Here is an 11,957-nt window from a genome sequence, read left to right as displayed (position 1 = left end):
AGTATACAAATTCCCGCCCCTGACTTCAAACAATCCAGTTCTCTGATTGGTCCCCTGGTCAGGTGTTTGGTTACCCTTTCCAGGTAAAAGAAACTTAACCCTTACCTTACCTATCTAGTTATGACATGAGTAATCTGCAATGGGTCTCCTGGTCAGTGTGATTTTTGAAGAGATTGTACTCTGTAAGAACAAACTTTTTATGACCAGATTTTCAAAAATATTGCTGACTTGTCTCCTGTTAACAAGGGGAGCTGTAAGTATTGAGCACCTTTGAAAATTAGGCCACTATTATGTTTCTCTCACACAAATTCTTTCCTGTGTTAAAATTGTAAACTACAGATGGGATTTTCAAAAGCGTTTAAGGGACTTTCAGTGTGTGACGGGCATGAAACATCAGGCACTTTTGAAAATCCCCCAGCTATATATTTGGGGAAACCCTTTTGCAATGTTCTCCTGCAGTCTGTTAGAAACAACAGATGAGAAGACCAAGTATTACTGAGTGATAAACATTTGTGCAGATTGCTCATAATATGATTTTTTTTCTGGTTAAAAATTTATTAGAATACAGATTATGGGTGAGATTTCCAAAAATTCCCAGTGTTGACCTAACTCTACTCCCATTGAAGTTGGTGGGAGTTTTATCATTAACTTTGATGGGTGCAGAGTTGAGCCAATGTAGAGAGGTTTTTAAAAATCATGCCTTCTATGTAGAAATTGTTATACATGTATCTTTACAGCAATTGATGTAATGACCAGATTGGATTTTTGGGTTTGATCAATAAAAGTTAGATTTTTAAAACAAGAATCTTTAGGAATGGCTGTCTACAGTGGCACAGCTGTGCTGATTTTAAAAGAACCCTGTCAATTCTTGTTGCTGTTCTCAGCTGCTGGGAAAGTGCTACTAATGATGTGTTGCTTTTCCTTTTCAGGTGGCAGCATTATCTGGTGATGCAAGGCGTTGTCTTGATATCTCTAGAAGGTCCACGGAGATCTGCGAGTTCTCAAGCCAGAAAAGTGCCTCTGGACTAGTCAGCATGGCCCATGTAATGAAAGCCATAGATGAGATGTTTTCATCTCCTTATATAAATTCAATCAGGTAAAACTGCAGTTTAGAGGTATCTTCCCATGTTTCCACCCCAGTCTCTAGCCCAGTTTTATCATTTTTGTTTCTCTCGGAGAATATGTAATATCTGCACTTATATTAAGCACTTTACAAACTGTGTTTCACAGCACCTTTAGGAGGGTAGGAAGCATTCCTCTTTTCCAGATGAAGGTACAGAATAAGTGCTTTGTTGTGGCAAGTGACAGATCTGGGAACGGAATGCAAAAATTCTGATTCCCATTTAAACTGGATTCTTTCTTGATCATCAAGAAGTTCCACAGGCCAAATTAGTCTCTCAGTTAAAATTGTGGAACACAATTGCCTCAGTGCATTTGCACAGGTTGTAACTGACATGAATTTAGAAAGCTGTTCATGAAACTCAAGAAAGAAGAGAACCTGGCTCAGCCTCAGTTCTGCAGAGCTTATGGGAAAAAAGAGTATATTTTATTTTAGTCAGTAAAGCAAGTAGATATGACTTGAAGGCACACGTGGAACAGATGCCTTCAGTAGGAAGGTGTCATTTTTAAAGAGTAGAATTGTGCTTTAAATATTTATTTTAGATCAAAACTAGAATGTGAAATTCTTAATTCACAAATGTAAATCATTCATAACACACTGAGCATTGCACATGCTCCAGTATTTCATCTGTTATTGAAATCCCAAACTTTTAACTGTCAAAGAAGATGCAGACTTGTTCACCAGTAGGACAAATACAAATATCATTAGGTGCTGGAATTTTTTAATTCCATAGATCTGCCATATTGAAGTGGTTTCACTCAGCCTATCTAGGTACCTATACATGGTCCTATCACCATAGTATGTGAGTGCCTATAAACAATGGCATGATGATTAAACTGCATTAAATGTTTCTAAATAACTTGTAAAGCCTTGTGTTACAATATATGGGATGAAATGTGACATGAGAGTATCAGTTGGCAGGGTGATGAACTAAATAATCTTACATTTTTTCCCTTTTCTGCCTCAGAAAGTATGCAATGCTTTTCAGCAAGGCCTTATCAGATATTTCCTACCCCTCAAACCACCTCCTGCGAGTCAGTGAAGTCCTAGATTTGCTCAAGCAAGATTGGTAGTAAGATTTTCCTATTCTCTTTCAGGAATGCTTCATTGCATGAGCAAATGTTCCTGAAAGCAATTATAGCAGAGTTTCGCAGGTCAGGGCTTGAGGAAGCTACAGTTCAACAGGTACATTTACTATTTTTTTTAATAACGTGGACAGTAACTTTTGTCTTAATTGTTTGACTATTTTCGAAGTGTAAATTTATTGAAAGAAATCATAGGTGCAAAGATAATATATGTAATTGATATAACCCAGTTCACAAAAGCTAAGATGAGAATGGAAAGGTCTTGTTAGAAGAAAAAAACATAGATGCTGGCATCCTAATTTATTTTATGTATTTGTATGGTTGGGTAATAGAGGAAACTTAGCTGAGTTACAATTTCTTTCTTCACTGACATAGTCCTAATGTTCTGTGTTCAACCGCATGTGTGTCATCTTCGCTCCAAACAGATTCAATTGTTTGTTTCTCCCTTCCATAGAGGTTGAGAGTGGAAAGCCCATCTTTTCCACCTCTTCTGTTTCCTGTTCTAATCTAATATTGTCAAGGTTCCTTCCCCACTCTGAACTTTAGGGTACAGATGTGGGGACCTGCATGAACACTTCTACGCTTAATTACCAGCTTAGATCTGGTATCGCTGCCACCATCCAGATCCTCCGTCTGGAACACCCCCTTTCCTCCCAAAACCTTCTCCTCCCAGGGTAGCCTTGAGAGACTTTTTCACCAAGTTCCTGGTGAACACCGATCCAACCCCTTGGATCTTAACACAAGAAGAATTTAACCATCCCCCCTCCTTTCCCCCACCAATTCCTGGTGAGTCCAGATCCAATTCCCTTGGATTTAAAAACAAGGAAAAATCAATCAGGTATTAAGAAAAAGGCTTTTAATTAAAGAAAAGAAAGGTAAAAGAAAACCCTCTGGGAGAGATTAGCATACCAGCTACTCTCACAGACAACAGATTCAAAACACAGAGGATGTTCCCCTAGGCAAAAATCTTAATACACACAAGAATACCCAAATTTGATAATTCCCTTAATGGTACCAAGACAAGTTACAAAGAAAATAAACATAAACCTATTTATCCCTTTCTAAAACTTACTACTCTGATAAGAGGCTGGTTCCTTGATCTTTTTCACTCCGGCTGAAACTGAAACTCTAAACAAAGGAAAACTTCCCTCCTTCCTTTTGAAACATCTTGTTCCCCCATTGGTTCCTCTGGTCAGGTGTCAGCTAGGCTAGGTGAACTTCTTAACCCTTTACAGGTAAAAGAGGCATTAACCCTTAACTATCTGTTTATGATAAATATACTGACTAAATTGAGTTGTATCTTGTTCCTCTAGATCTATCATCAGCATGTAGCACTGTGTAGGATTGAAGGTCTGCAGATTCCTACAGTATCAGAAATTATGGCAATTTGCTCAAGACTTGGTGCCTGCCATTTTTTGCTGGTAGAGTCCAATAATAAATACCTTCATATGCGGGTGCGCCTGAATATCAGCCAAGATGATGTCATGTATGCACTCAAGCAGGAATGAGGCAACAGAGGTTTTGTGTATATATGTAGGTGTAAATATTTTAAATATTGTTAAACTTTTAAAAAGACTGGTTTTAAAAAGTTGTGTGGATAAAAATTGAATATACCAGAAATGGTTCTGTTTTTTCTGAACCCTTTTCTTAAATTTTTAATCTCTTAAAGCACTTTTTTATGTAATAAAGAATTCCTTACTAAGTGTGTTATACCTTTGCATTTAAATCACTTGTTTTGAATGTTTTTCGGTGCTGCAGTAAGGGGTGTGTTCAGTAGGTGGCGCACTCTCCTCTGAGCCAGTACTTGAAAGAGTGCCATAAACAGAGTGGAAAGTGCCCTCTTTCAAATAAGCTGTGAAAAGATGTGAAAACTGAGATTTTGACCACTTGTGGTCGCTAAAGATGTTGAAGCACTTTTCTCAAAAGTAGAAGTATCTTTACTAAACTGCAGTTTAGGTAATTTTCCCTCTAAAATTTCAACTGGATACATGAGACCTGATTAACACTTTTCAAACATGTTTTAAAATTAAATTTCTCATCTGTTGCTTATGTGTAAGGCTGCACGTCTCTCATGGAAGTCATGGATTCTGTGACACTCTGTGACTTCTGTAGTGTCCGGTGTGGCTGGCTCCGGCGCTGCCGGAGCAGTTCAGGCAGCCCCTGGGCCAGCCACACCAGATGCTGCTGGGGCAGTCTCAGGCCACTGTGCCCACCCCTCCCCACCCCAGCAGCAGCAGTAGTAGTTTGGGTGTGGGAGGGGGCTCAGGCAGGGGCTTGGGGTGTGGGGAGGTGCTTACCTCAAGGGGGCTCCCTGGAAATGGCTGGCATGTCCCTGCAGTTCCTAAGTGGAGGAGCCAGGGGGCTCTGTGCTGCACCTGTCTGCAGGCACCGCCCGCAGCTCCCATTGGCTGCAGTTCCTGGCCAATGGGAGCTGCAGAGCCAGCGCTCATGGCAGGGGCAGTCCACAAAGCCTGCCTGGCCTTCCCTCCCCCTAGGAGCTGCAGAGACATGCCGGTGGCTCCCAGGGAGCTATGCAGAGCCAGGTAGGGAGCCTGCCAGGAGTTCCAGGTCCCCTCCCAGCACCCATGCGCCCCCCAGGCTGCCATCTCCCCAGAGTACGTACAGTGCCCCTGTGCTTTCCCTCCAGAGCACCTGCAGCCCCTGGCCCAAGTTTTAGTTAGGGGTATATATTACAAATCATTGTCAGGTCACGGACTGTGAATTTTTATGGCCCTTGACTTGTCCATGACTTACTAAAAATACCTATGACTAAAAAGTAGCCTTAGGTGTAGTGAAAGTATACACCGCTGTAGGCAAGGCCAGAAGGGGTGGGGGAAGCATGAGTGTTTGCTACCGGAAATAAAAATGCCAGTGGAAATTTGTATTTTCATAGAAGAATGAGCTTTACATTTCACTTTGAATTTAAGCATTGTTTATCTGTTATAAAGAAGAGTTTCAGAGGAATTGCCTGAAGACAGCTGATGGAGATTTGGTTAAACTGTTTTCAGTATGAAATTGTACTTGAGGGGAAAAATTACCAAAATTACTGAAGATATCTTGATTAGCTATTTTTAAATGACATTTTTAATCACTTACGACTTATTAGTGTGAAATGTGCTGCAAAAATAGTTCAAGCTTGTAATAAGTGACTTCAATATAGAAAATGTGGGAATGGCTTACTGTGCTGATAGAGGGTTTACCTCACCAATGAGTTTTTATGGAATAGACACTCTAGCTGAGAGCTAGGACCTCTTCAGTTTCTACAGTAACTCATAACCCAAAATACTGTGCAGACTGGATCTAAATTCCATAGCAAGACCCCAGTTTCTGTGGCAGACTGGAACTTCAAAGCAGCCTCAGGGAAAATGTAAATATGGATGTCACGATTTAAAGAATAAAACGGTACAGTATTGTTTTTATTCTGTGTCTAATTTTTCAAATGTGCCACTGATTGCGGTGTTTAACACAACTGCATTGTGGACTGTTGAGGTAAATCTGAACGTTTTGGTAATTAGGTAGGCATATTTAGAACTTTTGGCACATGAAGGTGAGGGGTAGCAGTTTAGGATGGGATAAACCACCATAGTTACGTATTTCTGCTAAAATTATCAGCAGTGAGATAGTTAATAAAATTGGCTTTGTGTATGTCAGGGTTCCTTCCCCATTCCGAACTCTAGGGTACAGATATGGGGACCCACATGAAAGTCGCCTAAGCTGGTAGAAATAAGCTTAGGTTAAAACCTGGTATGCTGTCACCACCAAGTGATTTAACAGGAAACAGGGAAAGGACCACTTGGAGTTCCTCTTCCTCCAAAATATCCCCCCAAGCCCTTATGCTCAACTTCCTGGGGAGGCTTGAGAATAATATCTAACCAACTGGTTACAAAGTGATCAAAGACCCAACCCCTTGGGTCTTTGGACAATGGAAAAATCAGTCAGGTTCTTAAAAGGATTTTATTAAAAATGTAAAAATCATCTCTGTAAAATCAGGATGGAAAATAACTTTACTGGGTAATCAGGTTCAAAGAGCCTAGAGGAACCCTCTCCAGCCTTAGTTTCAAAGTTACAACAAAACAGGGATACCTCCCTCTAGCAAAGGTAAAATTCACAAGTTGAGAAAACAAAGATAAACTAATACATCTTGCCTGGCTGTTACTTACAAGTTGGAAATATGAGAGACTTGTTCAGAAAAATTTGGAGAGCATGGATTGACGTCTGCTCCCTCTTAGTCCCAAGAGCAAACACCACCGAAACAAAGAGCACAAAACAAAAGCCTCCCTCCCTTTCCCCCAAAGATTTGAAAGTATCTTGTTCCCTTATTGGTCTTTTGGGTCAGGTGTGTGTCAGGTTATATGAGCTTCTTAACTCTTTCCAGGTAAAAGGATTTTGGTGCCTCTGGCCAGGAGGGACATTACCCTTCCCTTTATAGTTATGACAAAGTAACTGTTAGTTTTCAGAGTTAAGTCCATTGAGATGAACGAAGAATATGATAATTCCCACCTCACAGCTGTTTTTTTACAGACTCTAGAAAATGCAGTGTCTGTTTGGCTTCTAACCATGAACCATCTTCACAATCAAATGCTAGAAACAGCTTTAATAAAAAAAAAAAAAAAAAAAGTGGCAAGTTCCATAGCATACACAGGACCAGTGTCTGTGGATCATTGACCATCTGCTTTGCCCTTTACAAAGGGTGGTGCTGTCCCTGGTTCAGTGAACTTTTGGCCAATGTTAAGCTTGGGTGTCTGTCAGGCACCAAATCCATATGTAGTTTCTTAAGAAAACTAGTGCAGTTGCTAGCTGGCTGGCCATGACTGTCAGGGTGCAGTACTGTCATCTACTCCAAAAGGTGTCACTGGGACTTGCTGGCAAAGACTGGAAAATAATTCTAAGGGCAACTAACTGCCTCAGGCTAAGATGTGACAATAAATAACTATGAGACTCATGGGCACCCCCGTGATCATCTAGGCCCTATTCTTTGCTCCATGCTTCCCTCTGCCCTGAACCAGCATTACTGGCCTGGGGTTGGTTCTACCTATCCACTGACCTCCGTCCCTGGTACTGGATCCATTCCTCCAAACTTCACTCCCTGGCCTAGGGCAAGACCCTATGGCCCCTTTAAAATTTAATCCCACCTGACCCATCCCTATAGCCCTACCCCTCTGCTCCTCCCCTTTCTTATAACCCCGCCCCTCTAAGATTCATGGCCCCGCCCCGATTCCCATAACCTCGCCCCCTGAGTCCCCCCCCATCCCCCCCCGGTCGCTTTGCGGCTGCGTGCGCGCTGAGCTTGGAGCCGCGACTTGCTGTGGAACGGCGGCGGGCGGCGCGCGGCGCGGGTGTCTCCAGGGCCTCCTGCGCGCTGGGCCGGGCGTGCCGGGCCGGGTAGGCCAGTCACGCCGTGTGCGGGGGCGGAGGCCAGGCGTCGCCTCTGTCCCTTCCCCGGAACCTGCGCAGGCCCCGCTGCCCCGCGTCGCGGTGGGGGGGAGGGAGTCGGTTATTTACATGGTGGTGCCCGCTGGTTGTCTCCACCCGCCTTGTCCTGACGGCGAAGTCCTGCCGCTGTGCCGGGCTCCAGGTCTGGGAGGGGGAAGGAACCTGCGCGGGAGACCGGCTCCTGGGAACGGTTTCCGGGGAGGGGGCCTGGAGGGACAGTTCCTATGCCCGGCTCGGGGAAGCTGGGGTGGGGGTGGGACAGGCTCCTGTGCCCGGCTCGGGAGGGGGAGGGGGGGGGGGGGGGGGGGGGGGGGGGGTTGGATATGGTGACCCTGGGGAGTGGTTACAGGGTGGAGCCATTGGTGTGGCGCTGTAATGTGTGGGGCTGCTGGCTGCTATGCCCACCTTTCAGGCTGGATTAGGTTGGTTTATAGGCTTCTGTCATGTGTCACAGTTGAATATCAGTGTCTTAATCTATGTAAGTGTGGAATTCTTTTTGTGTCCGTTAAAGGTAGAGTTGTTTGAGATTCATGAGCCAACATGCTTGGGAGAAGACCCAGGAAAAGTCCCCAGGCAAAGGGCCAGGGAGCTGCTGCTGCAAAGCAGGTATAGAAACCTCCTCTCTCACACTATAGTCTGGTTAAAAGCTTGCTCACTTGGGGTCCTGCTTTGTGATTCTTTCTTGGGCTAACATGATTGGAGAGTTGCAGGGTATCCTACAAACCTTGGTATACAGTTAGTTGTCCTCTGCTTTTCACACTCTAATTAAATGAACTTCTAGTAGCAGAGACATGACATCCAGATATCATGCTGATTAAGGCCTTAAAAATACAGGCAGACTTGTTACAATATCAAGTTCATCCTGTCACAACCTTGTGAACTTTGCCTTGCAAACCAATTATAAAAAGCTCCTGCCCAAGCTAACATCGGAATTTTTATAACATCGCTCAAAGACAGACCTGTGAAAATCAGAATGGTTAGTGACTATCTTAGCGACACTGGATGATCCTCTGAGAGAAGAGTAGATCCTACCACTACTTAGACAAGTAGTTTTAATTTAATTCCCTCTGTTCTGTTTATATGAAGTTGGGTGGTTGTTTGTGGACTGGCATTGCCTGTGCTCCATTGTTGTATTTATGACTTCTGTGCAGGGATACTGAGTCCAGACAGGTGTTTGTCTGTGGCTGTTAACAGCAGGTCCATGTACATTTGAGTAACTATATGCAATAAGTGGATTGTGGTGTGATGAAGTTTTAATCTTAAAATATCAGAATGTAGTGCCCTGCAGAACAAAGTGTGGGAGATGTCCTTATAGATGGAGCAGAGAATCCCGTGGCACCTTATAGGAACGCTTTGTGGAACAGTTATAATTTTAGGAATGCAGGGCTTCGTTGAACTGTGCAAATTTAGGAGATAGTGTTACAGTGTCAGAAGTACAAGAAGAAACCAAAGTGTGGAGTCAGGTGAGTATCTGATCTAAGAATGGATGTATCCAGAAATGAGGAGTGAGACACGGGCAGGGAATGAAATTAAAAAGGCTTTGAAAACGAAAAGAAGCTTGAGTTGTATTCAGGAGAGGGGGCAGCAAATGTGGAGAGGAAATAGGGAAACAGAGTATCAAGGTAAGATTGGGAGACCTTGGCTTTGGTTTGGATACACTTAAAAGGTAGACTGAACTGGAGGCTAAAATGAGGGGGTTACTGGAATAGGGACTAATGTGTTTGTAGTAGAGAGAGAATGATACAGCTGTTCGATTCTCAGTCCATTCCTAAATGAATTCGGATTAGTTGGAATGAGAGCTCTTAAGTGCATAAGAGCTGAGCTTAGGTGCTTTTTCCCACCACGTTAGCAATAATTACGTCTTTTCTTGCTATGTGCATGTCAGTGTGTACATAATGCTACCATTACTGTAGCACTAGAGTTTAAGTGTCTAAATTAAAATATATGCATTTTATTTATTTCATTTGGACAAAGAAATAGTGCAAAGATCAAAAGAAGCAAAGAAATTTAAAAGAAATAAAATGTAAAGAGAGAACCAGTAAATCAAAGGCCCCAATCCAGCCCCATAGGATCAAAAATAGAAAAAACATATTTAAACCATCCAGTTCATATCCTCGCAAATGTAAGATTGTTTCTTACAATATATTCTCCAGTGTCTTTTCCAGTTATAAATGAGCGTGTTCTGTAGAGCTCATTTATGCTTTACAGTATGCTCACTGCATTTCTTCCTGGTTCGTGCCTATCTTTGTCTCCCCTCTTTTCCTTCCTATTTAAAGCACTTGTTTGATATTCATTGACTTCAAAAGAAGTGTAGTTTACTGCACGCAACAAGGAAGTTGGAGCCAGAACTCCCAAGGTATGTGTATGCAGCAATTAAACACCTGTGACTGGCTAGTGTTAGCTGATGGGCAGGGGAGATGTAAAATTGCGGTGTAGACATTTAGGCTCAAGGGACCTCCCCTCTCACAGGGTCCTAGAGCTCAGGCTCCAGCCGAAGCCTAAATGTGTACCCCACAGTTTTACAGCCCTGAGCCCCAGTCAGCTGACCTGGGCTAGCAGCGGGTGTTTAATTGCTGTATAGATATACCCCTAGATTCTATTGCTGGCTTCACAACTATCTTGCTATGGGACAATGGGCAAATCACGTACACTTTGGCCTCAGTTTACCCATTTGTAAAAGATACGTAATATTATATAGAGCTTTGCATCTTCAAAGCACTGTGTAAACATTTGCTAATCTCCTCCTGCTTCCTTGAGCAATGGGAAGCAGAATTATCCCCGTTTTACAGATAGTGGGAATTGTGTGGGGAGAAGGGGAGAAACTAAAGCATTGAGAGGTAAAATTGCTTTTCCAGCATCATGCAGTGAATTAATGGCAGAGACAGGATTAGTAAATAAGGGCTTTCAACCTTGTGCTGCGTCTTCTAGGGCAGTGGTTCTCAAACTATCTTTTTTGCAGATCACTTGAAAATTGCTGAGGGTCTCGGAGGACCACTTAATGATCCTTCCAAACGTTGTTTGTATCGTTAGCTAACTATTGTAAAGTGCTTTGGATAAAAGCACCATATTAAAAAAATCAATTTAATAATCATTAACTTTTGTTGTTCTACAAAAAAAAAAAGCACACAACTCCTATTTTAACATCCGTAGTCTTACCTTTCTAATGTGATAGAAGTGTCCTCTCTCCCCCACCGCGGTAGCCCCTGAGCTGAGGCTGGAAAGGAGTGGGGTCTCTACCTCTCTTCCCTGCTGTGGCAGCTCCCGAGCTGGGGCTGGGAAAGAGGGGATCTCCCCCACCATGGCAGCCCCCAAAGTGGATAAAAATAAATGATTAAAAAAAAAAAAACAAACAGATTTTTTTTGATAAAATACTTTTTGAGGGGGAAAAACCTATCTAAAGATGGTTTTAATCAAGATACATTATAGCTCAAAGATACCTCATCATGGAATAGGGATTATAAATTCTAATTCTGTAGGATGTGACAGTATATTCATGGAACTTTTATTTACAAAACTTCTTAAACATTATAGTAGTTAATGGATTAGGGACCCAATCTTACAAGGTTCCACAGGCTTCCATATAGATTATTTAGGTTAATTTTTCTCCCTACCCAATGGGACTCTGCTCAGTCTAGAAGATACCATCAGAGATGCTTAGTTTTTCAGTTCTCAAACTGTGGATTTGTGTCACCAGAGGTAACATGCTTGTTAACAGCAAAAAGTTTTTAAATTAAATAAATTTAATATATAGAGGTGAGAAATAACAGACCTCAACTCTATTGTCCGTCTGCAAAGTTGTGTACACAGAGTCAATCTCTTACCTCTCTCTAAAACTTCAAAGTTTCAAAAAGTTCAATGAATAGAAGATTGTTGTGAGGGGAATAGACCTGGACAAGGAGAAGAAGTCTGGAGATAAATGTTTGAGAAGCGAGGGACATATGCTTGTTTTGTTAAAATATTATATATTTGCTGTTGAAGAAAAAAATCCAGAATACTTAACTTTGTTGTTTTTAGTTAAATAAAACAATTTAAATGTCTGTCTGGTGGTGTTCTCCTCCTAATACAGCATGGCAAGAAAATCCTCCAAATATTAATGATTAACTTGTTGAATTGGAGATAGTTCATCTCCCAATGGCTTCATAAATATCTGCTTCAATTACCTTTGATAAATGAAATAACCAGATAATCATTCATTTTCTGATATAGCTGTAAAACTAATCTGAAAAGATTTCAAAATAAATCACTGTTTAAAAGTGTATAGTGTTTACCTTCTAACAATGAAACCTACATCTATCTGAGTTGTGAAGAATATGTATTAA

At 42.0% G+C, this 11,957-nt stretch overlaps 2 protein-coding genes across 5 annotated transcripts in view; both read left to right on the top strand.

The window, feature by feature from the left end:
- Nucleotides 1-3,814, top strand: part of ORC1 (origin recognition complex subunit 1) — a 39,727-nt gene extending 35,913 nt beyond the window's left edge. For all 3 annotated transcript variants that reach the window (XM_075067611.1, XM_032768420.2, XM_032768419.2), the window contains 3 exons: nt 930-1,096; nt 2,218-2,305; nt 3,519-3,814. In XM_075067611.1, coding sequence (XP_074923712.1) covers nt 930-1,096; nt 2,218-2,305; nt 3,519-3,713 — 450 coding nt within the window. In that variant the 3' untranslated portion in view covers nt 3,714-3,814. The remainder of the gene's footprint in view (nt 1-929; nt 1,097-2,217; nt 2,306-3,518) is intronic.
- Nucleotides 3,815-7,454: 3,640 nt separating this feature from the next.
- The window catches only part of CC2D1B (coiled-coil and C2 domain containing 1B), a 66,044-nt gene continuing 61,541 nt past the window's right edge, over nt 7,455-11,957 (top strand). The window contains exons 1-2 of one of the 2 annotated variants that reach the window (XM_032768407.2): nt 7,455-7,587; nt 8,150-8,244. In XM_032768407.2, the coding sequence (XP_032624298.1) occupies nt 8,179-8,244 (66 nt within the window). In that variant the 5' untranslated portion in view covers nt 7,455-7,587; nt 8,150-8,178. Of the gene's footprint in view, nt 7,781-8,149; nt 8,245-11,957 lie in introns of both variants that reach the window. The other variant, XM_032768405.2, reaches the window with a different exon arrangement.

Source organism: Chelonoidis abingdonii, chromosome 7 (assembly GCF_003597395.2).
Source record: "Chelonoidis abingdonii isolate Lonesome George chromosome 7, CheloAbing_2.0, whole genome shotgun sequence".
NCBI lineage: Eukaryota > Metazoa > Chordata > Testudines > Testudinidae > Chelonoidis > Chelonoidis abingdonii.
The sequence above is the reverse complement of the archived record's forward strand: the minus strand, read 5'-3'. Positions and strand labels throughout refer to the sequence as shown.